Raw genomic sequence first — 27,738 nt, forward strand, 5'->3', positions numbered from 1 at the left:
AGAGAGAGAGAGGGAAGCAGGCTCTCCGCTGAGCAGAGAGCCCGATGCGGGACTCGATCCCAGGACTCTGAGATCATGACCTGAGCCGAAGGCAGCGGCTTAACCCACTGAGCCACCCAGGCGCCCCAAATAAAAGGTCTTAAATGCACTGGGCCTCTTGTAACTTCTCCCAACTTAAAAACAAAAGATACCTGTAACTCCACATTACATTCCAGCTGCTGGCCCTTTCTTTGCTTCTCTTTGAACCAGAACACACAAGTTTTACTTACTTCCCTTCTCTGTAAACATATTGCGGTCAGGCTTTTGTCCCTGCTGCCCCATGAATACAGCTTCTGTCAAGTTTGCCAGTGACCTTCAGATTGTCGAATCCACGGTCACTTTTTTCCTTATGCTACTTTATGTGAGACACAATTGATCACTCTTTGTTTACTTTCTTCACTTGACTTCCAAGACCTGCTGCTGCTTTTTAGTCTCCTTTGCTGGTTCCTCTTCTTCCCAGATTCCCAATCTGGAGAGCTCCAATCTCCTTTCCATCCACCCTCACTGCCCAGAAGACCTCAGCTAGTCCCATGGCCTTAAGTGTCATCTGTACCCCAGTGACTCAATACAGATATTCAGCCAGGCTTTTCACAACACTACAGATACATATTTCTACTTGGATGTCAGCACATACTGTTGGCTCCATGTTTCCAGCATATTCAGAATCCGGTCACTTCCCACTACTGCCACTTCTCTAACACTCTAGTCCAAGCCCTGTCATCCCTTACCTGGAGTTCTGCCACAGCCTCCTCTCTGCTTCACCGTCCCCATCCCAATCTGCTCTCAGCATTGCAGCCAGAGTGATCGTTTGACATATTTGTTTGTTTTAGAGAGAGACGGTGAGCACATGTGTGTAAGCGGGGCTGGTGGGCACAGGGAGAGAGAATCATAAGCAGGCCCACACCCAGCGTGGACCCAGGGCTTGACCCCACACACGACCCGGAGATCATGACCTGAGCTGAAACCAAGAGTCAGACGCTCCCAGAGAAATCCTTTTAATTCATAATTCAAATCGTGTCACTCCCTCCGATTTCTCTAATATCTCCGCTCACTCAGAATTAAAGTCAAAGTCTTGTAGAAACTGCAGTATCCTCCCCAGCTCCTCATCCTCCTCGCCTAACATCCTGCCCTCCTTCGTTCCTCTCCAGCACTTCTAGCCTTCTTGTCCTTCTCAAGCACAGTTAGCCTGAAGGTTTCTTCATCCCTGTTTCCTCGGCATAGAATTCTTCCCTGAGGTACCCACAGGGCTCACATGCTCACTTTCTTGAGTCTATTTGAAGACTCACTTTCTCAAAGGGGATTTCCATAGTTCACCATAGATGGAGTAGTTCTTGACACTCCATTATTTTGTAACCTACCTTTTTTTTCTTTTCTATCACCAACTCAAATTTTCTATATTTATATAAATTTATATATTTATGTATTATATATAAATAATATATATTATATATAATATTATATATAAATATATAATATATTTATGTATATTTCTATATTTTCTATATTTATTTATTTATGTGTTTATTGCCTATCTCCCTTCACTAGAATGTAAACTCTACAAGGGCAAATATTATTTTTTGTTCGCTAGTATACTCCTAGCACCCAAAACAGTGCCTGATGTTCAATAAATATTTGTTGACTAAATGAATTAACTGGCCCCTCCCTCCTCTTTTCTGTTGGTCTCAACTACATACTCCCCAATTCTCTACTTTCTTTTTATCAGTGTCTTTTATGGGCTCATTTTCTTCTGCTTTTAATGGCTGATATTTAAGAGCTTCTTCCAAGTCCATTTTCTCTTCTTTTACACAGTCACTGTGAATGATTTCATCTTTTCCCATAATTTAAACACCGTCAAATCTCTATTTTCAGTTTACCCTCTCTCTAGGGCTCTAACCCTGGATTTCAGCTGTTGGCTAGCTTTGCCTGGACGGGCACCACATACTCAAGCTGCCCCAAGCTGAGCTCTCTGTTAGCCTCTTCGCTCCACCCCTCCACCCCCTTTGTTACATCCCTCCCGACAGTCAGGCTCAAAGCCGACCAGTATTGTCTGAGGCAGCCGTGAGAAGATGGCGTGCTAAGGAGCTCTGCCTCTAGAATCAGGACTGTGCTCCAGCCTGGCTCTGCGGCTGCTTGGCTGTGTGACTTCGCTTAGATCCTTCCACAATCCTCAGTTTCCCTATCTGCACAACAGGGAGAGTAATAGCACTTACTTTGTTCCATGGTTGTGAAATCAGCCAGTGCTCATTGAGAATTTACACGGTTCCTGACACATACTAAGCATGAAATACACGTTAGCTTTTATGTTAATCACTTCACATCTCTTTCTCACCTCCTTAACATAAAATATTTTCTGAGCAACTACTCTGTCTATACCTGGTGTTACACATGGAGTCCTGCCAACTATTTCATTTGGTGAATGTGGGTGTCTGCCATCCCCGCAGCTGTGTGTGTCTTCACAATCACCTGCAAAGGAGCTATTATTTCCATTTTACAGAAGAGGAAGCTGAGACTTAAGGAGATAGGGGACCTTGCCAGCCTTTCACAGCCGATACATGGCAGAGCCTGCCTTCTATCCTGGAATTTCAGGGTACACACAAGTTGTTCTTTAGTTGCTTACTACACCTTGTTAGTTCCGTTCACTCACATGTTTATCAAGAATTTATTGCATACCAGGAGTGTAATGTGTGAGCGCACAGACTGGAGCCAGATTCTCAGGGCCCAGTTCTTAGATCTGTGTCTTTGCTGTCTGACCTGGGGCAACTTTGGTCATTTCTCTGAGCCCTGTTTTCCTCATCTGTAAATTAGAACAATAATAGTACGTACTTTTTAGGATTCCTCTAAAGGTGTAAATGCTTAGAACAGTGTCTGGCTGGAAGAGGTGCGGAAGCTGTTGAAATGTAAAAGAGATGCCACCTTCAGAGCTGAGGATGGGAAATGTGAGGAAAGCCTTCTAGACGTGACGCTTAGACGTGACGCTTGAGCGGAGTCTTTAAAAACAAGAGAGCGTGAGGGAAGGGTATTTCAGGCAGTAGAATAATATGTGTACACACATGGAGGTTAAGAGAGAACCTGTTTGCAGAGTTCTCAATGTCTTGGCTATAGGGGCCATTTTATATATGAAGGCTTTGATTTGAAACCGAGCAAGGACATCTGGATGAATGGCTATTGCTCTTCAAAGAACCCTGCTTTACAACAGGTTTCTTTTTGCCAGACTTATTTCTTTGTTTACAGCACTGAGTACCTGTTTATTTTTTAATCCCTTTTTTCTGTAGTCCTTAGTTGGCATATGGTAGATACCCCAATTTACCAAATATTGGATATGACTGAAGCTTAGAGTAAATATGAGGACATGGCTAGATATTGATAAATATGAGCTCCGGTAACTTTAAAGGCATTATTTAGACAGAGGAAAGAGCATTTGATTGTTTACTTTGGTTTTAAAAAGTAATGTTATTTTATTAACATAAGTAATATTAAAAATCCAGTTTTTCTTGAGCAATTAAGTTTATGCTCTAAATCACTAGATTTAGATTATTAGATTATTTTTAGTTTATTACATTATTGGATTACTTATTCTAAATAATTATCTCATTCTAAACTCTTTTTTTTTTTCAAGGTATTTTTTTATTTATTTGACAGGGAGATCACAAGTAGGCAGAGAGGGAGACAGAGAGAGTGGGGGAAGCAGGCTCCCCACCGAGCAGAGAGCCTGATGCAGGGCTCAATCCCAGGACCCTGAGATCATGACCTGAGCCGAAGGCAGAGGCTTAACCCACTGAGCCACACAGGCACCCTCATTCTAAACTCAATCTTATTCTAAGTCTAGCAAATTTAAATAGTAAAAACATTATGTTTTTGTTCCATTTACAAACTTAAACTCGTGTGTGTGTCTGTGTGTCTGTGTGTCTGTGTGTCTGTGTGTTTGGTTTAACAAAAGTTTAATTCCCATTCTCGTAAGGTCCATCACAGGTCTGGGAGACTCCAGAAAAGGAGCTCTCCATGTGGGGGCTTAGTATTGCAGACTACTTTGACATTGTGGCCCTGATTTCTGTGTGGACAATCCATCATTGAGGCAGGAAGAGCACTATAGAGTCTTGCAAGTACCCTCAGCTGTCTTAACAACAAACCTTCCCACTTAAATAATTCTTATAAGTATCATAAGTGAAACTTATAAATATGGTGAACTTCAGGTTCTCCTAAATGTTCTAAGCCTCTTTGTAAAGTTAAACAGATTTTGACTTAAAATTGTAACCCATAATCAGGGGCACCTTGGTGGTTCAGTCAGTTGAGCACCTATCTTCGGCTTGGGTCATGATTTCAGGGTCCTGGAATTGTGCCCATGTTGGGCTCCCTGCTCAGCGGGGAGTATCCTTCTCCCTCTGCTCTAATCCCCCACCCCCCAGTTGTGTGCTCTCTCTTTCTCAAATAAATAAAAACTTTAAAAATATATAAAATTATAACCCATAATCAATTTCACATTTTAAACCAGAACAACGGAACTGACCTATTGACTCTAACAAGCCAAATTCTTTTAAACATAGAAATGCATAAACTACCAAATATTCACAGGAATTTTACTTTTTAAAGATCTTTATTTACCTGAGAGAGAGGACAAGTAGAGAGGAGGAAGCAGACTCCCCTCTGAGCAGGGAGCCTGATGCGGGGCTCAATCGCCAGACCCTGGGATCATGACCTGAGCTGAAGGCAGAGGCTTAACCGACTGAGCCACCAGGCACCCTAGAAATTCTTTTTTTTTTTTTTAAGATTTTATTTATTTATTTGACAGAGAGAGATCATAAGTAGGCAGAGAGACGGGCAGAAAGAGAGAGGAAGGGAAGCAGGCCCCCCGCTGAGCGGAGAGCCCGATGCGGGGCTCGATCCCAGGACCCTGAGATCAAGACCTGAGCTGAAGGCAGAGGCTTAACCCACTGAGCCACCCAGGCGCCACAGAAATTCTTTTTTATGCTCTTCCTTAATTCCTTACCTTCTCAGCATTATAAGCTATTCACCCACTAAGGAAACACCTATTTTATCACATACAGTTTTGGGGGTTCCTTTCTTTTGTACTCTCTAGAGTTGTCTTCTCAGCTTGTTGAGATGTTATGTCATCAGAGGACATTAGCTGGGGTCCAGTGACTCTCTGAGAGTCTGGACTTGACTTAGGAGTCCAGACTTGCTTCCCTTCTACCTCTCTGGCCTCTCTTCCTCAGTCTCCTTGGCTGGTTCCTTCGCATCTCCCCAAACTTGATGGACCCCTTCTCCGTTTGTATTATCTCCCTTGATCTCACCCAGCCTCGTGTCAGATAGCATCTGTATGCTGATGACTCCTAAATTTCTGTCTTTAGCCTACTCTGTCCTGAATTCATTTATCCAGTTGCCTACTCAGCATCCCCACTTGGATGCCTCATAGATATCTTTTTCTTTTGGTTATATTCGGTTAGCCACTGTATAATGCTTAACTAGTTTTTGATATAGTGTTCAGTATTCATTCACTAAGTATAACACCCAGTGCTCATCACAGCACATGCCCTCCTCAATACCCATCACCCATCTTAGCATGTTCAAAACTGAGTTCTTTCTTTCCCGCACAACCCAGCGTCTTCTCGTTTTCCCTCATCTCAGTTAACGGTGTCTCCATTTCTGGTTGTCAGCCAAAAATCTTCGTGTCGCCTCTAACTCCACACTGACTAAGCAAATCTTGTTGGCCCTGCCCTCAAAACGTACCCTGAGTTATCCTCTTCATGTTACTTACATCATTTCTGTGCTAATCCAAGCTGTTATTATCTCTCACCTGCATTATTCTAGTGGGCTTCTAGTCTCCCTGCTTCCACCTGGGTCCAGAGAAGCTACTCTCAACCTAGTGATTTATTAAAATGTCAATCAGATTATCACCCCCCCAGACTCCCATCTCACCCAAAGAAAAAGAGTCTCTTTGGTGGCCTCAGGGTCCACCATACTTCTACTCCCCCACATTTTTACTTCATTTTCTGCTACTCTCCCCTTCCCTCTCTCTGAACCAACTATAGCCTTTGTTGCTCTTCCTCCAGCTCACCCAGCTAACTCCAAGCTCGGGGGCTCTGTTCTTACTCTTTCCTCTGCCTGGGATACACTTTTCCCAGGTATCTGTATGGCCCCTTCTCTCACTTCCTGCAAGTCTCTGGTCAAAATCACTTCAGTGCACACTTACTTATTTATTTCTAAGTTTTTCTTTAAATTCCATTTAGTTAACATACAGTATAATGTTAGTTTCAGATGTTCAATATAGTGATTCAACACTTTCAATCAAGACTCAGCGCTCATGACAAGTGCGCTCCTTGATATCACCTGTTCAACCGGTCCCCTCACCCACCTCCCGCTGGCAACTGTCAGTTTGTTCCCTAAGAGTCTGTTTCTTGGTTTGCCTCTCTCTTTCTTTTTTCTCCAACTCTTTGCTCCTTTCTTTTTTTTTTTTAAGTTTTTATTTAAATTCTAGTAGTTGACATATAGCATAATGTTAGTTTCAGGTGTATAATATAGTGATTCAACACTTCCATTCAACACCCTGTGCTCATCGTAACAAGGCCGTACACTTATTGAAATTACAGCCCCCCCTTCACACATACTGTTCCCCCCTCCATCTCTGGTTGACTTTTTTCCTTGGTACCTGTCCCCTCCTTATATTTATTTCACTTATTAATCTTGTTCATATTCTTCTCTCACCACTAGAATATAAATTCATGAAATCAGGAATTTTAACCTGTTTTGTTCACCGCTGTATTCTCAGAGTCTAAAATAGTGCTCAATAAATACGTGTTGAATGTGTGGGTAAAAGAATATAACAGGTAGCATATAAATTAATGAATTGAGCAAGTGGCCACACAACTTAGATATGAAGTGTGTCATTATCTACTTTGCTTTTGCACAGATTTTGTAACCATCTACATGATAGAATGATTTTAATCCATTTTGAATTTCTTTAGCTCTTTTATAAGAAAACTGTAAATTTTTTTAACTTTACAAAGTTTTATGTTTTTTCATGGATCTTTTCTAATCATGTCTCATGGAAATACACAACTCTTACAGATTTTAATTTGAGATCTCTTAAGGCTTTCTTCAGTTCCTTGGTCACAACCCAGAACTGGATGAGAATGGGAAGAGTCAGGAGCTAGGTTATTAAGGATCTTACATATGTAGTAAGAGATTATGTTTTATCCTGAAAGAAAATGCGAGCTATTGAAGGGTTGTTAACAGAGTGACATGGTTAGATTTGCATGTTATACAAGGTCATTCAGGAGGTGAACTGGAAAACGGATTTGACAAGATGAAGCCAGAAGCAGGAAGTTAGGAGTTTATGAAAATTGTCCAAGTGAAAGGTGAAGATAGCGTGCACCATTAGTTCCAAACTTTGTATTTTTAGCTCCAACCTTTCTCCTGAATTCCAGACCTATATATATTCATCTGGCTATTTGAATCTCTACTCACAGGTCTAAAAGGCATCTCTCATTAACATTCTCAAAATAGAGAATTTGGGGGGGCACCTGGCTGGCTCAGTCGGTGGAGCTCGTGACTCTTACTCTCAGGGTTGTGAGTTCAAGCCCCATGTTGCGTGGAGACTACTTATATAAATAAAACTTTAAAAAAATAGAGCATTTCATTTCCCTTCTAATATGTTCTCTTAGTCTTCCCCACTTCAGTTAATAACACCACCATGTATTAAGTTGTTCTCATCAAAATTAGGAGTCATTTTGATTTTTCTCTTCCCACCACTTACCCTTGCAAACATAGACATATCAGATCCCTTTCCAAATCCTTTTGGCTCATCTTCTAAAATACAGCCTGAACCCTTCCACTTTTCACCATTGATATCATTACTTACCACCCTAAACCAAAGCTACTTCCACCTCTAGACCATTCTAGTGCTCTCTTAACTAACTGGTTCTCCCACTCTTACCTCCTCTCAGCCTTCTATAGCACTCCATCTTCCACATGGCAGCTGAAGTCATTCTCTTAAAGCATGATCTCCTGCTCTCAATTTCCAATAGCTTTTCCTCATACTCAAAACCAAAATTCTTGCCTACTGAACTGATCTCACCTTATACCACTTTGCTCCTGAACTCCATGCTGTACTTTCTTTCCATGCTTTGAAACACATGAAGACCACTCCCAGCTGTTCTCGACCCATTCTTTCTGTCTTCCCTTAGCTCTTTTTATGATTCAAGTGTCAGGGGCACCTGGGTGGCTCAGTTAGTTGAGCATCTGCCTTGAGTTCAAATGATGATCTCAGGGTCCTGAATTGAGCCCCACATTAAGCCCCCTGCTCAGTGGGGAGTCTGCTTGTCCCTCTGCCCCTTTCTCTGCTCATGCTCTCTCTCAAATAAGTAAAATGAAATAAAATCTTTAAAATGCTTACCACTGAAGTGTCAGTTCAAATACTGCTTCATTAGAAAGGACTTGGCTGACTTGACAAGCTAAAGCACCCCTCCCCGTGAAAGGTCCTCTTTATTAAACCATGCTGTTTTGTTTTCTTTGTGCAGTGACCACAAACTGAAGGTATCTTTACCATTCTGTTGTTTATTATTTGTGTCTCCCCCTAGAATGGAAGTTCAGTGAGAGCATGGGTTTTATCTGTCTGGACCCACAAATATACCACAGTATCTACACAGCCGTAGTAGATGTCTGGCACATAGTAGATGCTCAGTCAATCTATTCAATGGTGGATAAAAGAATGGACCTCAAGTAAAGTTGCAGCCTTGGAGAGAGGGAGGATAAAGTCTTTAAAGAGCTGGGCAAGACTACAAGTTCCACAAAGGTAGCGTTCACTGACTACTCCCAAGCACTGGGCCTTCTTGACCCACAGATGAGTAAATATTCCATGAGCAAATAAAATGGGTGAGTTTCAGTGACCCCTTATGTCAGGATAGTAAGACAAGGAGAAATTAAAGATGACCTCAGATTTCTGGTTTGGCCTTTCCAGGCGTGAGAAATCGAAACCCTGATATCTCTCTCACTGCGTCTTCTTTCTTAGATGGCTGATTCTGACCCTGGAGAAAGAAACTATGACAACATGCTGAAAATGCTGTCAGACCTGAATAAAGACTTGGAAAAGCTACTGGAAGAGATGGAGAAAATCTCAGGTAGGTTGTTTCCCCCCTTATTTCCAGTAGGTCAAATTCTTCCTACACTTCTGAGCTCAAATCAGCTGCCTTAACAAGGTCTTCCCTGAGCACCGCTCAGCTTCTACGCCATGTTGTAACTACTCTACCACAGAGTTGGACCCTACCACCAAAGATCGCCTCGCAGTGTTTTCTGATTACTTTATGTGTGTCTGTATCCTATCTCTGCGACTGGACTCTTCTGAGGGCAGAAACGGTGATTTCTTTTTTGTAACTGGGCACAGTACCAGACCCAAGCTCAAATACTTAGCAAATGACAAACAATATAACACCTGTGAACAGAATTAGAACTTACTTTCTATGAGTTGTTTAAACACAGAACTCAGAGTAATAGTGCTAAGACAGATGAGGTGCTGAAATGGGAGGTTCACTTAGTTCCGTGGAATAAAGCAGCAGTGGAGTTGAACAAATTTCTCCGTTTTGGGAAAAGAATGTTAGTCTGTTATTCAATATGTTTCCGTTAAGTGATAAACAGCCACGGTAGTGATACCATTATAATTACTTTTTCAAAAATTTTACTTTTAAGTAATCTTACAACCAATGTGAGGCTTCAACTCGTAACCCCGAGATCAAGTCATATGTTCCACAAACTGAGCTGGCCACCCCCCATTATAATCTCTTTATTTCGTTCTAATCCAGAATATGTATAATTCTCTAATTTGTAAGCCTAAATTATATTAAAGAAAATACTAATATAAAACAAATTTTAGAAAGTATGCATACTCCACTCAAATGAGAAACAACCTGTTTTTAAGGATGTTATTAGTTTGCAAATAATCTCCATTTATTACAATGGGCTTTAGAAAGTTCCTACTTTAAAATGTTTGCATTTTTTGGTCTATGTACTTGAAAGCTTTTTATATTTTTAAAACACCTTTTTAGAAAGTTCTATAATCCAGAGCACCTGGGGGGTTCGGTTGGTTAAGTGGCTGCCTTTGGTTTGGGTTGTGATCCAGGGGTCCTGGGATCAAGCCCTGCATCAGACTCCCTGCGATGGGGAGTCTGCTTCTCCGGCTTCCTCTGCCCCTGCCCTGCTTATGCTCTCTCTCTCAAATAAATAAATAAGTAAATAAAGTTGAATAGAGATGCCAAATAGAGATGCTCCTTCATTAGAATAAGTAGGTAGGGGGCTGGAAACAGACATCAAGATGGCTAATTATAATTTAAATATGTAAATTAAAACACATTTCCATTTTTTTTAAAGATTTTATTTATTTATTTATCTGACAGACAGAGATCACAAGCAGGCAGAGAGGCAGGCAGAGAGAGAGGAGGAAGCAGGCTCCCTGCTGAGCAGAGAGCCCGATGCGGGACTCGATCCCAGGACCCTGAGATCATGACCTGAGCCGAAGGCAGAGGCTTAACCCACTGAGCCACCCAGGTGCCCAAAACACATTTCAATTTTATATTAAAACTATAATCTGGAAGATGCTGATAATGGTATATACCAAGGGCTACAGAGGGAACAAAAAAAGAGAGGCTGACTGGGGAGGCAAGTGAGGCTTTGAACAGAGCATTCGGGAAGGAATTGAGATTGGACAGATGAGCCAGGGGTGTTGGAGGCAGACAGGAGAAGGAAGCCTATAGAAGAGATAGCCTAGGCTGGGTGCCAGTGAAGGAAAGCCAGGTGTAGTCAAGGAATGAGATTAGCGCATGGGACTCACAGGATCACAGACCAAAGAAAGAAGAGGCTGTAAAGGTAAGAAGGGTCTCCGTGCCAAGCTAAAGAGTTTGACCTTTCTTATCTAGGTAATAGGAAGCCATTTGGGATCTCAAGGAAGAAACTTTGTTTTGGAAAGACATCCCTGGGGGTGCCTGGGTGGTGCAGCTAAAGCTTCTGCCTCTCGGTGTCAGCTCGGGTCTGATCCCGGAGTTGTCAGGTTGAGCCCCATGTTGGTGTCCTCGCTCAGTGAGGAGTCTGCTTGAGTTTCTCGCTCTCCTTCTGCCCCTCCCTTGCTCACTCTCTCTCCTCTCTCTCAGATAAATAAATAAATCTTAAAAAAAAAAGAAAAGAAAAGAAAAGAAAGAAAGATACCTCTGGTAACTGAAGAAGAATGGTTTGGAGAAGGAAGACTAGAGGAAAGATCATTCAGGAAGTTTGCAAAACTAAAAGCTAAAATGGGGGCCACCTGGGTGGTTCAGTCAGTCAAGCAACCGACTCTTCATTTTGGCTCAGGTCATGATCCCAGGGTCATGTGAGATAAATCCCCACATCACATGGAACCTGCTTAAGATTCTCCCTCTCTCTCAAAAATAAATAAAAGCTGGAACAATAGAAAAAATAAAATCATGGGTCCCTGGGTGGCTCAGTGGGTTAAGCCACTGCCTTCGGCTCAGGTCATGATCTCAGGGTCCTGGGATCGAGTCCCGCATCGGGCTCTCTGCTCAGTGGGGGTCCTGCTCCCTTCTCTCTCTCTGCCTGCCTCTCTGCCTACTTGTGATCTCTGTCTGTCAAATAAATAAATAAAATCTTTAAAAAAAAAAAAAAGAAAAGAAAATCAACAAAACTCAGTCACCCAGAATTAACTATTAATGTTGGTGAACCTTATGGCAAGTCTCTGTGCAAAAATAGAATGATGGATCAATGGATTGATGCATGGAGGAATCTTTTTTTTTTAAAAAGATATGCTTTCATTAAAATAGAATCATACTATATAAGCTACTTTTAAAATAGGGTATTCACCTTAATTTTACTTAAGAATTTAAATTGAAGTGAAACTGAAGAAATTCTTCACTTTTTTAAGAAGTGTTTATTTATTGGAGAGAGAGTACAGGCAGGTAGGAGGGGCAGAGGGAGCAGCAGGGAGCCCTGCACAGGGCTCGATCTCAGGACCCTGGGACCGTGACCTGAGCCGAAGGCCGAGGGGCTTTAACCCACTGAGCCATCCAGGCGCCCCGAAATTCTTCATTCTAAACAAATAATTTTTTTTCAATGTAAGCAAATATCTTTATGTCAGAAAAAGATTTCTTAAAAAGTACACAAAACACACTAATAATATAAGGAAAAGATTAGTAACTTAATGACATTAAAAATAAGAACTTTTGGGGTGCCCGGGTGGCTCAGAGGGTTGAGCCTCTGCCTTCAGCTCAGGTCATGGTCCCAGGGTGCTGGGATCAAGCCCCGCATCGGGCTCTCTGCTCAGTAGGGAGCCTCTTTCTCCTTCTCTCTGCCTGCCACTCTGCCTATTTGTGATCTATCTCTCTGTCAAATAAATAAATAAATATTTTTTTTAAAAAAAGAACTTTTAAAAACATGTCCCAATGTGTAAGTACATCAAGTCATCACATTGAACACCTTAAATATATACTTTTTTTTAGCTTTTTAGTATTTTTATTTTCTTTTTTAATTAACATATAATGTACTATTTGCCCCAGGGGTACAGGCCTGTGAATCATCAGGCTTATACATTTCACAGTGCTCACCATAGCCCACACCCTCCCCAATGACCACACCCCCACCACCCTCTCCACACACTCCCTCCCCCCAGCAACCCCAGTTTGTTTCTCTTAGGCTTTGTCACCCTCCTGATCCCATCTTTTTTTTTAAAGATTTTATTTATTTATTTGACAGACAGATCACAAGCAGGCAGAGAGGCAGGCAGAGAGAGAGGAGGAAGCAGGCTCCCTGCCGAGCAGCGAGCCCGACGTGGGGCTCGATCCCAGGACCCTGAGACCATGACCCGAGCCGAAAGCAGAGGCTTTAACCCACTGAGCCACCCAGGCGCCCCCTGATCCCATCTTTAAACACCATAAAAAATACATTCGCTTCTGTAAGATTGTTCCAAATTAAGAAGGTTTGTGGGAAAACATTAAGGAAATTCAGGTTATTTCTTCAGGTATTTCATTTATCCTTGTTCAGGATCTAATAATACTAATAAGCAACATTTATTCAGTATTTATTAAATGCTAGATGCTGTTCTAAGCACTTTACGTGAAATAGTTCATTTAATCCTCACAACAGTTTTATGAGCTATAGGGACTCTTACTATCCCTATTTTATGGATGAAGAAACTAAGGCAAAACTGTCATTCATTATACTGTATGTGTTCATTATCAACTACAAATAACATTTATATTATTAATGATATTTACAACATTTACATTCTGTTCACATAAATCCTACAGTTGTTGAGATTTACACATCCTGTATTCCATAGTTCAAATATTTAACCTAGAAACTATAGCTATGGATATGTTCCTTGAATTTATAAAGGTGGGGGCACCTGACTGGCTCAGTTGATAGAGTATGTGATTCTTGATCTTGGGGTTGTAGGGTCAAGCCCCATGTTGGGTGTGGGATTACTTAAAAATAAAATTCAAGGGGAACCTGGGTAGCTCAAATGGTTGGGCATCTGCTGTTGGCTCAGGTCATGATTTACAGGTCCTAGGATTGAGCCCCATGTCGGGCTCCCAGCTCACTGGGGAGTCTGCTTCTCCCTCTCCCTCTGCCTCTCCCCCTTCATGTGCCCTCTCTGTTTCTCTCTCTCTCTCTCCCTCTCTCTCTCAAATGAATGAATAAAATCTTTTAAAAAATTAAAAAAATACGTCTACATTTATAACTGGATGGTAATTTGGCTAGGTGATTATTTTCTTTACAACTTAAAAGATGTTTTCAGCATTTAGTGGCTCTGTGTGAGCCCTGCCCATGTGTCTCCTCTTGAAAGTGACTTACTTTTTCTGCCTCTAAGATTCTTTATTCTGGAAGTTCTATACTTCACTAACATGAGATTGGTGTTAATATTCTCTAACACTTTTTGTGGGATACATTAGACCTCTAGAGCAGTAGACTTCTGCTATTTTTTTTTAAGAGGGAGAGAGAACATGCACACACAAGTGGGGATAGGGGGCAGAGGGAGAGGGAGAGAGAGAATCATAAGCTTGCTCCATGCCCAGTGCAGAGCCGGATGCCGGGCTAGATTTCACCACCCTGAGAACATGACCTGAGCTGAAATCAAGAGTTGGACACTTAACTGACTGAGCCACTCAGGTGCCCCTTTAGTATTTTTTTTAAAGAAACATGACAAAGTATACTTTGTATACTATTTCTTTGGTTTACTTCTTCAGAAATTCCAACTATCCATTGTACATCTCTTTTTGTGTTAATCTTCATTACCATCTCTATAATCTCTCGTATTACTTTGTTATTTTCCATTTTGGTTCCTTGAGACTGTTCCTCTAGTCCCTGATTGTGCTGTTGTAGAAAAAATTGTTCATTTTCAATCTCAGATGTAGAAAATTGATTTTATCATACCCTCAGTTCATGATACGTTGTGATAATTGGCCCGTGAAGGACCCCTCTAGTTTATTTTTCTTGCCTTATTCCCATAGCCACTCTCTTTCCTCTCTGCCACAGACATATATTTTGTGTATGTGTGTTCTTATGAAATATATGTTGCTATTTTATAAATTTATTTTAAATTTCTGTAAATAGTATTGTGTTATATGTCTCGTGCTGTTTGTTTTGTTTTGTTTTTTTCATTCAGAACTATGTATGTCAGCTCTTTCCAAGATGCTATGTATACATCCAATCTATCGCTATTAAATGCCGACAAGTTTGCATATGCAGTAGTGTACATCGTTCATAGCCAGGTTTGCCTAAGCCACATGGGTGGATAGCATGGAAGGTAAAGCTCACCCCTGTGGATGAAGACAAACTCTCAGAGAAGGGCATTTGGGCCAGGAAAGCATCTCAATATGTGTTTATTTCTCCATATGTGAGCCTAATAGGGTTTCTGGGCTCTTTCCTTCTGTCTTCCCTAATATTCTTATTATTGTTTTATTAAACCTTTACATGGAATGCTTTGTTCATTCACTTTTATTCCTTTTTAAGTCATGAAAACATTTGGGGCTGTGGATTTATCTTTAGATATTTTCATACAACCCATAGGATTGATAAATTGTGTTCTTGTTATTTTTAAGTCACCTTTATTTAGGTATAACTTACAAACAATAAAATAAGCATATTTTAAGTCTGCAGTTTGCTGAGTTTTGCCAAATGTATACACCAACATAACTATCAAAATACAAAATATTTCTATCACTCTAGAAGTTTTTCTTCTGCCCTTCCCCAGTCAATTCCCACTCCTCCTTCCCCAGCACCAGGCAATCACTGATATAATTGCCTAGAGTTTCATATAAATGGACTCACGCAGTATATATTCCTGTGTTAGGCCTCTTTTGCTCAGTGGGTCCAGTCAGCCTTATAGCATCAGTGTAATGGACCAGCCTGATGTCCTGGGGAAAGAACAGCATTGAAAGTCCCTGCCCACTCCACTATGGCATCAAGCTGGAGAGTTGATACACCTGAGTTAGGGTAGTGAAGATGTGTTGTGGACCTTGTCCATAGAAAACAAACTGCTTCTGGCGGTCTTTACTGATAAGTACAGAGAAGAAGCATTCGTGAGATCAAGAGCTGTGTATCAGATATCAGGGGATGCATTAGTTTGCTCAGGCAACAAAACCTCATCTAGAAAGCAGCTGAAGTAGACCCACCATCTGACTGAGTGTACAGTAATCCACTGTTGTTCTCTAAGGTTTGTCTTCTACACAGGCCAAATCAGCAAATCGAATGGGAATGTGGAGAGATTGACCCCCTGCGATTTTCAAATCCTTACTGGTGGCACCAATTTGTACCATCCGGCCAGGAATGCAGTGTTGTTTTTGATTTCCGGCTTTCATAGGTAGAGGCAGTTCTAGTGGTTTCCACTTGGTCTTCCTACCATAGAGCCCTCACTCCATGGGTCAGGGAATAAATGTAGGGATTCTCCCAGCTGCCGAGTGATCTATTTCCATTAGGTATATTGGAAATGGGAAAATTTTCACAAAGTGTGTTCAGAGACCCATTGAGCCCACTGTAAGACCCAAGCTAGAACTCCGTTGACAACATGACCTCCTTAAGCCCCTATTCTGAGTGGTAGATCACTGTACTGACTGGTAGTGAGATATTCTGGGTCTCCGGGAATTAGTATCAATTAGTCTCAATTAGTATCAATTAGTATCAATTACAGAGCCAGCGTCTAGTAATCCCCAAAAGGTCTGATTATTTCCCTTTTCCCAGTGAACATCCCTGCAGCAGTATTGTTATGAGGTCCCTATTCCTAAAGTTGATGGCCATGGAAGGAAGAAAAATAACTAAAAAGCAATTACTTTGGAGGCACCTGGGTGGCTCAGTGGGTTAAGCCTCTGCCTTCGGCTCAGGTTATGATCTCAGTGTCCTGGGATCGAGAGCCCACTTCCCCCCTCTCTCTGCCTGCCTCTGCCTGCTTGTGATCTCTGTCTGATAAATAAATAAAATCTTTGAAAAAAATAAATTTCAACTACTGAAGAATAAACTACAAGTGAAAGTGGTAGAGAATAAATCTCAGTCAGTCATTTGGGGTCAGATCATGAACAACTTTGTGTACCACACTAAGCAGTCATTCTTTAGTCGACAGGGGAATACTGGAGAAAGCTAAGCAGGGGAGTGACATGAAGAGATACATGTTTTTGAGAGACTATATAGCAGTGTGCAGGAGACTGGGAGCTACTTCAGCAATAACCTCACAGATAAATATTACCAAATACAGTGTTGGTGGTATAGCCATGAGCATAGCTGCCTTCCAAATATGTGAAATGATAAGCCACTATGAGTGAAAGTCCACAGAAACAAGAGCCAACATATTTAGATCTGCACGGTCTGTAGACGGTGTCAGATGCAGAGTATAAATAGCTACGTATAAAAGGGCTGAAGAGGTAACAGATGCCAAGTACTAAGGTGAGCATGAAAGAAATTCAAGAATAGACAGATTGAGGGGCACCTGGGTTAAAGCCTCTGCCTTCAGCCCAGGTCATGATCTCAGGGTCCTGGGATCGAGCCCCGCATCGGGCTCTCTGCTCATTGGGGAGCCTGCTTCCTCCTCTCTCTCTCTGCCTGCCTCTCTGCCTACTTGTGATCTCTGTCTGTCAAATAAAATAAATAAAATCTTAAAAAAAAAAAAAAGAATAGACAGATTGAAAAAACAAATGGAGCCTCTCAAAAGGAAAAGTAAAATTGTAAGATAAAAAAGAAATCAACAAGAGTTGAAGAGAAAATCAATTGGAGAATAATGCATCAAAAAGGGATAAAGAAAGTAAAAGTATGAAGAGATGAAGACACTTATGATATAGCTGAAGAAGGTCTGACACATATCTACTTGAAATCTTGGGGAAAAAAGACATTAGAGACAATGGAACAATAACAATAGTCAATAATATAAGGTCTTTGAATTTTCCAGAAAGGATGAATAATGAAATCACAGATCCAAGAAACAAAACACATCAGAAACAAAATAAAGTGACATCTATATCTAGACATGTAATTGCAAAACTTCAAAACACCAAAAACAAAGAGAAAAACTACAAGAAAGCAGAGAGAAAGAAAACGAAAAGGAATGACAACTGGAGTGGAATTTTCATCAATAATTATGAAAACTACAAGTTAGTGGAATAATATCTAAATGTCATAAAAACACTATTGACCCAGAATTATGCATCTAGCAATATTATCTTTCAATAATGAGGGGGAAATAGGGCTACTACTGTAGTCAAGTTGGAGGCTGACAACCACATTTACGGAGAGCATCTAAAGCATACATTATTGGAAATAATAAAGCTTAGCAAGGTAGCTGCAGATAAATCGGTATACAAAAGTTAATTGCATTTTCACATACCAAAAACAAAGAATGAGAGCACATTTTTTAAAAAGATTTTATTTATTTATTTGACAGAGAGAGAGATCACAAGTAGGCAGCAGAGAGAGGGGGAAGCAGGCTCCCCCTGAGCAGGGAGCCCAAATCGGAGCTCAATCCCACGACCCTGAGATCATGACCGGAGCCAAAGGCAGATGCTCAACCCACTGAGCCATCCAGGCACCCCACATTTTTTTAAAGGAATTTATAACAGTAACACACACACACACACACACACACACACAGGCATGTGCACACACACATCTATGAATTCCCCTGGAAGAAATTTAAGAAGGAATGTACAAGGCCTTTATGCAGAAAATGATCAAACTTGACTAACATGGATACTAAAGATCAAATAAATGGAGCTTTAGCAACATTTGTTAGCAGAAAGATTTAAAGCAATAAATGTGACTGTTCTCCCCAGATTTCATCCTAGACTTTAAAGTAGTTTTAGTGAAAATCCTTCTAGGGTTTTTCATGGAACTTGACAAGTTTATTCTAAAACATTTATGAGAGACTTATAAGCCAAAAATAGCTGATATTTCTGAGGAAGAGAAGGATGGAGTTTATCCTACCATTAGCAAGATTTATTATAAAAGTATATAGTTAAGGGACCCCTGGGTGGCTCAGTCGGTTAGCCATCTGCCTTTGGCTCAGATCATCATGATCTCAGAGTCATGGGATCAAACCCCGAGTCGGGCTCCCCGCTCAGCGGGAAGTCTGCTTCTTCCTCTCCCCTTCTTTGTGGTCGCTCTCTCTCTGTCAGTCTCAAATAAAAAAATAAAATCTTTAAAAATCTTTATTATATCATATATATTTTTTATATACACACACACACATACGTATGTATTAAAACTGTATAGTTAAGACAGTGTCATTTTGACTTAGGAATAGACAAGTTGAGTAACAGAATACAACAGAGAGCCCAGAAACAGACACACACACACACACAGTCACACATACACAGATGTACACACACATAACACACATACATACACAAATTCACACACACACAAGAATTTTATTTATTTTATTTTATTTATTTGACAGAGTGCAAGCAGCAGAGGGAGAGGGAGAAGCAGACTCCCTGCTGAGCAAAGAGCCCGATGCCGGACTCGATCTCATGACCTGAGCCAAAGGCAGATGCTTAACCAACTGAGCCACCCAGGTGCCCAAGAATTTTTATATATAACAGAGGTGAAATGGCAGATCAGTGGAGGAAAAGAAGGAACTATTTAATAATTAAGCTGGGGAAATTGGTTATCCATAAAGAATAAAAATTTTAAAAGGATCCCTACCCACATATACACATAATAGCTTCAGCATGATGAGAACTTAAGTGTCAAAAATAAGTATAAAACTTGGGAAGAAAATAGGGGAGAGTATCTTGTGACTTGGGAGTGGGGTAGAATTTCCTAAACAAGAGGCAAAATGCTAAACACAGAATAAAAGATTGATAAATTGAGCTATATTAACATCAAGAACTTCATCCAAAGGTAATTTAAATGTCGCTTTCTCAATGAAGTGTTTCCTAAGTGCCTTTCTTGAAATTACAATCATTTTTTACACTCTCAGCCTCCTTCACTGATTCATGTTTCTTCTTAGTATTTATTTCCTTTTTAACATACTCTATAAGTTTACTTAGTGTAGTTTATTAGGTAATGATCATGAGGACAAGACCTTTGACAGGTCTTCTCATTGGTCTGTCCCCCAAACTTAAAACAGGTACTGACCCATGCCAGGGGCTTAATAGATATTTTTCTAAATGAATGAATTTTTCTTAGCTCCTTAACTTTTTAATGCATTTTTTAAAGATTTTATTTATTTATTTCTCAGAGAGGGAGCCAGAGCACAGGCAGGTAACGACAGGCAGAGGGAAAAGCAGGCTTCCCCATTGAGCAAGGAGCCCAGCGGGGACTCAGTCCCAGGATCCTGGGATCATGACCTGAGCCAAAAGCAGATGCTTAACTGACTAAGCCACCCAGGCGCCCCGACTTTTTATGCATTTTAAGAAACCTTGTGTCTTAAGCTTCTTGACATCTTCTTGCTAACAGTGAAGTAGGTATTGGGATGAGATTGCTTCCCTTGGTACCTCCTTGCATGGCACAGGGAGGAAAAAAATGTTTTCAGTTCGTGATTGATAGTCATCCCCTCTCTGTCATAGTGGGTCCTTCATTTGCTGTTTTCTGATGATTCTGGTTTTGTTGATTTGTTTTTCTTAATGGTTCTCTGGCAGGGAGTTTGGCTCACTTCGAGTTCACAATGTGTCATCATCACTGGTCCATAGAACAATCTTCTTATTTCTTTTTACATTCTTTTATTTCCATTTCTTTTTTTGTTTTTTGTTTTTTTTTTTTTGCTTATTCCCTTTCTGTGTATTTTTGTAAATTTTGTAATTTTGTTTTTATGCATGTATTTTAAGTAGTGTAAACTATATTGCATTATATCTCCAACCTGTACCTTCTTTTTTAAACTCATCTGTATTATGAAGATCTATTTGAGTAGAGTTCCAGACTTTCTTCATATGGTCGTTAGTCTTTTGGATTTCTTCTTATGGACCATAAGAAGCAGTATACTGTAGGTAGTTAAACATATGGACACTGGAGGGGTGCCTGGCTGGCTCAGTTAGTAGAGCAAATGACCCTTGATTGGAGGGTCATGAGTTCAAGCCCTATATTGTGCATAGAGCTTACTTAAAAATAAGGGCTTACTTAAAAATCAGGGGCAGCTGAAGGGCTCAGTCAGTTAAGCATCTGCCTTCAACTCAGGTCATGATCTCAGGGTCCTGGGATCGAGCCCTGCATCGGGCTCTCTGCTCAGCGGCAAGCCTGCTTCCCCCTCTCTCTCTGCCTGCCTCTCTGCCTACTTGTGATCTCTGTCTGTCAAATAAATAAATAAAATCTTTAAATAAGTAAATAAATAAATAACCAACTAGGGCTCCCAGGTGGCTCAGTCAGTTAAGTGTCCAACTCTTGGCTCAGGTCATGGTCTCACAGTCATGGGACTGAGCCCCACGCCACACTCAGCAGGGAGTCTGCTTCAAATTCTTTCTCCCTCTTCCTCCCACTCTCTCTCTCAAATAAATAAACAAACTCTTAAATAAATAAATAACCAAAGAACTAACTAACCTGAATGTGAAGGGCAGAACTATAATGTTATTGGAATAAAATGTAAAAGAATAATTTTAAAAAAAGAAAAATCACGGACACTGGCGCTTGGTTACTTGGGTAAAATCCTGCCTGTGCCACTTTTTACCTGTGTGACTTTAGCAGCTACTTAACCTCTCTGCCTCTCTGTTTCTACTTCTGAAAAATAAAGATAATCACAGTACCTACATCTTAAATTTAAATTTAAAAATTTAGGTGAAATTCATACACCATGTAATTTACCATTTTTAAGTATATATTTAGGGGAATTTAACACATTCACAATGTCCCATAGCCACCAACTCTATCTAGTTCAAAATATGTGCATCATTCAAAAAAGACACTTTGGACCCCTAGGCAGTCATCTCCGTGGTCTCTATCCCCAACCCCTTGCAACCAGCAATCTGTTTCCGGTCCCTCTGGATTTATCCATTCTGGATATTTTATATAAATAAATCATATAATATGTAAATACAATTTGTTTCTGGCTTCTTTAACTTAGCATAGTATTTTCAAAGTTTATCCATACTATAGAATATATTAGTATTTTATTCCTTCCTATGGCTGAATAATAATCTCGCTGTACAGATATATCATATTTTATTTATTCATTCATCATTTGATTGATATTTGTTGTGTCCACCTTTTAGCTCTTGTGAATAGTGCTACTATTAACACGTGTATACAAGTTATTTGTTTGAGAACCTGCTCCCCATTGTTTGGAATATTACCTAGAAGCGGAATTGCTAGGGCGCATGGTAATTCTTTGCCTGGCTTCCTAGGGGGGATGTCAGACTGTTTTACACATGACGCACCACCTTACATCCCCACCAGCAGCTCACAAGGGCTCCAATTTCTCCACATCCTCACCAACACTTGTTGTTTTCCAGAGTTTTTTTTTTTTTTAAGTATTCGATTTTCTGTCTTATTAATTAGAAATGTTTCTTATGTATTATAGATATTAACCCATTATCATCCTTAAGGATTATAAATTTCTTCTATCATTTTTTGAAAACTTTTCCATGTTGTCCTTAGTTGAAAAAAATTCTTGACAGAAAGACTCACCAATATTTTGCCTTATGGTTTGGAGGTTTTTTTTTTTTTTTCAAAGATTTTATTTATTTATTTGAGAGAGAGGAGGTGAGAGAGAACATGAGCAAGGAGAAGGTCAGAGGGAGAAGCAGACTCCCTGTGAAGCTGGGAGCCCGATGCGGGACTCGATCCTGGGACTCCAGGATCATGACCTGAGCTGAAAACAGTCGTCCAACCAACTGAGCCACCCAGGCGTCCCTGGTTTGGAGGTTTTAAGAAGTCCCAAGATCACAGATGTTCTGCTAAATTTTGATTCACGGATGTTATTTTAATTTTTATATTTATATCTTTTTTAAAAGATTTTATTTACTCATTCGACAGAGAGAGATCACAAGTAGGCAGAGAGGACAGGCAGAGAGAGAGGAGGAAGCAGGCTCCCTACTGAGTAGAGAACCCGATGTGGGGCTCGATTTCAGGACCCTGAGATCATGACCTGAGCCGAAGGCAGAGGCTTAACCCACTGAGCCACCCAGGCGCCCCTGTATGTGTATCTTTAATTCACCTGTAGTAACTGTCTTTTGTTCATTGATTTTGGTTTTACTTTTATCATTCTACTAAATTTGCGTATATACTTAGATCTATCTCTGAACTTACTATTTTTCTTCCTTTGGTCTCTTTTCTTCCTTTGGTCTCTTTGCACTATTTTTTTTTTAAGATTTTATTTATTCATTTGACAGAGAGCACAAACAGGCAGTGGGAGAGGGAGAAGCAGGCCCCCCACTGAGCAGAAAGCCTGATGTGAGCCTCAATCCCAGGATCATGACCTGAGCCGAAGGTAGATACTTAATGATGAGCTACTCAGGCGCCCCTATACCCCACTATTTTTAAAAACATGACCTTAAAGTCACGGGTGGCTCTTGGGTGGCTCAGTGAGTTAAGCATCTGCCTTCAGCTCAGGCCACGATCTCAGGGTCCTGGGATCGAGTTCTGCTTTGGGAATCCCTGCTCAGTGGGGAGTCTGCTTCTCCCTCTCTCTCTGCCCCCTCCCTGCTTGTGTAGGCTCTTTCTCTCTCAAATAAATAAATAAAATTGTGTGTGTGATACACACACACACACACACACACATATGACTTTATAGAATATCTTGATATCTGATAAGGCATTGACTTAGCTATTGGATCTTTATTTGCTCACATACATTTTTATAATTCACAAATACTGATAGTTTGTTTTTTGTTTGTTTTGAGAGTGCACAAGTGGGGGGCAGAGGGAGAGAGAACCTCAAACTGACTCCCCACTGAGAGTTGATCCCTTTGTCTTCATCATGGGGCCCCATCTCACAACCCTGAGATCATGAGCTGAAATCAAGAGTCAGTTGCTTAACTGACTAAGCCTCCCAGGCGCCCCCAGATACTGATACTTTTATCTCTTACCATCCAATCCTTACACCTCTTGATTCTCTCCAGATTCTTTACTCCATTTGCCAGCATCTCCTATACCAGTGACATTGTCAGAAGTACCCTTGTCTGATCCCAGTTTTAAAGGGAGTACACACAGAGTTTCTGCCTTAAGTATATCGTTCATTGTAGGCTTTTAGTGAATTAAGGGTATCTCATTCTATTTCCAATTTGTTAGGATTTGGGGTTTTTTTAAATCATAAATAGGTATTAAACTTTGTTAACTGCTTTTTTGGGCTTTAATTGAGATATTCCCTTGATTCCCCCTTTTTATTAAAGTGCTTAATTACACTGATTCGTTTTCTGATACTCAGTCATCCTTGAATTTCTTTTACAAACTCTACTTGATCATAAATACTATTTTAACTCACTGTTAGATTTGATTAGCCTATATCATATTTAGAGTTTTATATCTATATTGATGTGAAATAGACCTATAATTTCTTCATATGATCTTTGATTTTAGAACAAACCCCCTGAGGGAAAATCGTGTTTTTATTTTTGCTGATCTCTTTTGTCAAATTTCCTATAAGTAGGAAGCTTCTATACCCATACAACGAGATGATCGGTCTTCTTTTCCTAATTTCTGGACTCACTTGTATTATTAACTCTTCTGGGATTCCTGGGTGGCTCAGTCAGTTAAGCCTCTGCCAAGGTCCGGGATTGAGTCCCGCATTTGGGCTCCCTGCTCAGTGGGGAGCCTGCTTCCTCCTCTGCCTGCTGCTTGTGCACGCTCTCTCATACACAAGTAAATAAATACAATCTTAAAAAAAAAAAAAAAGAATTAACTCTTCTTTCAAAGTTTGGTAGAATTCATCCATAAGACCATTTAGGGCCTGAGACTGGGAAGCAGAATGTCACCACTTACATTTTAAAATGTTGATTGGTCTGTTTTGCCGAAGGTGGGAATTTGTGTGTGGCTGTAAAATCCAGGCGCATCTCCGTCCCGTCATCACAGGGCTTAGCCGGCCCTCTTGTCGCCATTCCTTTACTCCCTGTCCTCCGTCTCTACCTTCCAGGCCCACACAGCAGATTCACCTCCGAGCGCCCTAAGTGATGTCCGCCCCGCGCCTACAGCAGGTGTTTGGAGCGCTCTATCTACATCCGTTACTGAACCCTGCATCTACGTGTACATCTTCACCATTTCTCCTTAATATCCATGCGAGGGCTTTAACCCTACCCAGAAGGTTATCAGTGTTTGGGGTGAGCCCCATTTGGCTTCTTAGAGTACCTGCTGCTCAGGCTTTTCCAGAGATGATGACCTTAGTTTTACTGCTGCGCAGACCTTACCAAAATCTCAGAGAGAGCTCCTGCCCTTATCACCTGCTTTAAAGTCAGATTCCTCCTGCCCCGTTTCTCTGCCACAACACATGCAGCTTGCTGCCTTCACAGCCTGTAGTTTGTCTTGTGTCTTTCCTCTGTCCCCTCCCACAGCGGCTGGGGTAGACACTTAATGACAGCAGGTGTGTTCGCCGCTAAATCGCGGGGCTGCCAGAGCAAAACGCCCACACAGAAGTGCTCAATAAATACGGAATGGATTAAAAACTCAGGAAACACATATTTCTGCAGGATTTTCTTACAATCATGGGTCCTTCCTATTCTCTGCATTCTGAATTTTCTTCCCTGGATCAAATCAAACAGGGTTTCGCTCTCGATGCGGTGTTTTGGTGTCTCACCGACTTGCCTTCTCTGAACTGTGCTTTGGCACTGTGCCAACAGCTCTCTTTGGCCAGTGATTACCTACAACTGTAGCCACAGACGAAACTTGTTGTATTTAAAGTATGGATGCCATCAGGGCGCCTGGGTGACTCAGGCGGTCAGGCAGCCGAGTCTTGATTTTGGATCTCAGGGTCCTGGGAGCCTGAGCCCCCAAATCGGGCTCTGAACTCAGTATAGAGTCTGCTTGAGATTCTCTCTCTCTCTCTTCCTCTGCCCCTCCCACCCCCTCTCTCTCTAAAAATAAATAACCTTTTAAAAAATTAAATATATTACAATAAAATAAATAAAATCTTTTAAAAAATAAAATATATTACATACTTCTCAAAAAATATACCTATCAGAAAATTTTTCATAGGATAAAAGTGAGAGAAATTTTTCATAGGATAAAAGTCTTAATGGGTTTGCTTTTATTTTTGGCCAGAGTCTTAAACCTGAATATGTTTCCTCTACTTTGGCCTTAGGATACTGAGAGCTACAATTCTAGCTGCCGTGTGGACTACATGAGACTCGCTTTTGCAAGCTCTTTTTTTCTCCTGAATTTTTATTTCTTACCAATTATTTATTTTATAGTAAGAGTTTCTCCTGTCTTGAACACCCTAATATGTTCTAGGCAAATTGCCTATGTCATCCATTTAATCTTCGTAGCAAGCAGCAAGATTAGGACATCATCTGTCCTTTACAGATGAGGTTCGTACATTTAAGTCACTTGTTCCTGGTCACACAGGTAGCAAGTGGCGAGCCCAGAAGCCGACGGCTCTGACGCCCAGGAACATGCTCCACCTGCTACTCAGGTGGTCTGCAAGGGTGGTCCGCTTATTAAGATACAGGTTCTGGGCACCATTCCCAACCTGCTAAATAAGAACCTCTTTGAGGGGCGCCTGGGTGACTCAGTGGTTAGGTCATGATTTCGGCATCCTGGGATCGAGCTCCAAATCAGGCTCCTTGCTCTGTGGGGAGTCTGTTTCTCCCTCTCCCTCTGCCCCTGCCTGTGTTCCTTTCTGTCTCAGTCTCTCTCACAGTCAAATAAATAAAATCTTAAAAAAAGAAAAAAAAGAGCCTTTGAGTTATGGGAGGGGCCAGTGACCTACATTTCAACAGGTGTCCCAAGTGACTCTCATGTACCCAAAAGTTCAAGAATTCCTGTGCGAACTGTATAGCTATATCCCCTCTATCTGTTGAGATACTGCACATAGCCTTTCTGACAGTTTTTCCCTAACCAAACAGATATTACTTTCTGTAAAACATCAAGCCTGCTGTGCTGCTGACCTTGGTCACGTGTAGATACTCAAGCGCGATTATTATTATTCATTCTGCCTGTCTCTTCTGTGGACTGGCCCTAACGAAAGCACAGAGGTACCGAGGTAGAGGTGGGCCAGCATCCCAGGCCACTATACATAAGGTAACATGAGGCTCAGGACCTTGCTGGAGGGAGCGCTGTCTCCCCTCCTGAGCTTCGATAGGCCTTCAGACTCCTCAGGGCTCACCCTGCAACCACGAGTTATGAGCCACAGATGGGGAAGGACTTCTGTTTGCTCTAATTTTTCCTAATATTTTACATCAGACTGGCCTCTAGCCTTAATGCCATGGGCTGGTGCATCCAGAAGTTAAGACCCGTGTGAGGTCAGGGAGGTTGTAGCACTGTCCTGTGTAGGGAGAAGTTGTAATAGGGGTTTTTATGAACCCTATAACACATAGCCTACCGGTTTCCTCTCCGGGGAACAGCAGGATCTAGGCCCTGGGATGCGTAGAGCGGTCGGAGGCACAGGGCCCTCCCCGGGGCCCTCCAGAGCCCAGCCCCACTCTGTGGCCTGATCAGGGCCCATCTCGTTGTTGCAGTGCAAGCCACGTGGATGGCCTACGACATGGTGGTGATGCGCACCAACCCCTCGCTGGCAGAGTCCATGCGCCGGCTGGAGGACGCCTTCCTCAACTGCAAGGAGGAGATGGAGAAGAACTGGCAGGAGCTGCTCACTGAGACCAAGCATAAACAGTAGGCCCCTCGCCCGCCGCGGCCCCACGCTGCCCTCGCCGCCACGGAGAAGCCCCTGAGGCGCCGAGCCTTCTCTGCTGGCAGAGGAACAGCGACCAGAATAGACAGCTGTGTGAACCGTACTTGTTTCTCAATAAACTTATTTTTAAGAACACCCTGAGGACCCCTTTCTGTCCTACCCAGCAGCATATCAAACCTTGTGAACAAAAAATGAGAATTCTGAGATGCAGATGCTTTCAATGAATCAAACACCCTTAGTGCCAGAAGCACCAAGCATAGCATAAAAAGCCAAAATGAGGCCAGACAGGGACAAACCAGGTCAGAGGCTGGGGCAGGCAGCAGAGTTCAGGCAGATTTATTACCTTCCCCTGGTGGATTCCAAAATAGGCAAAGGGACACATAATAATGTGTTCATTATCCCTATTTCATAAATGAGAAGAATGAAGTTAGATGTCTCTTCGAAGTCCATGCTAACAAGAGAAGGAGCTCAGGGGA

The 27,738-nt window shown here is 41.5% G+C and overlaps 1 protein-coding gene across 1 annotated transcript; it reads left to right on the forward strand.

Annotated features, from left to right (window-relative positions):
* Positions 1 to 9,043: 9,043 nt before the first annotated feature.
* Positions 9,044 to 27,267, forward strand: SYCE3 (synaptonemal complex central element protein 3). Its single transcript, XM_059404567.1, has 2 exons — positions 9,044 to 9,152; positions 27,090 to 27,267. Exons 1-2 carry the CDS (start codon positions 9,044 to 9,046, stop codon positions 27,245 to 27,247), a joined length of 267 nt encoding a protein of 88 aa, XP_059260550.1. The 3' UTR covers positions 27,248 to 27,267.
* Positions 27,268 to 27,738: the final 471 nt, after the last annotated feature.

The sequence above is a fragment of the Mustela nigripes genome, chromosome 6 (genome assembly GCF_022355385.1).
Source record: "Mustela nigripes isolate SB6536 chromosome 6, MUSNIG.SB6536, whole genome shotgun sequence".
Taxonomy (NCBI): Eukaryota; Metazoa; Chordata; class Mammalia; order Carnivora; family Mustelidae; genus Mustela; species Mustela nigripes.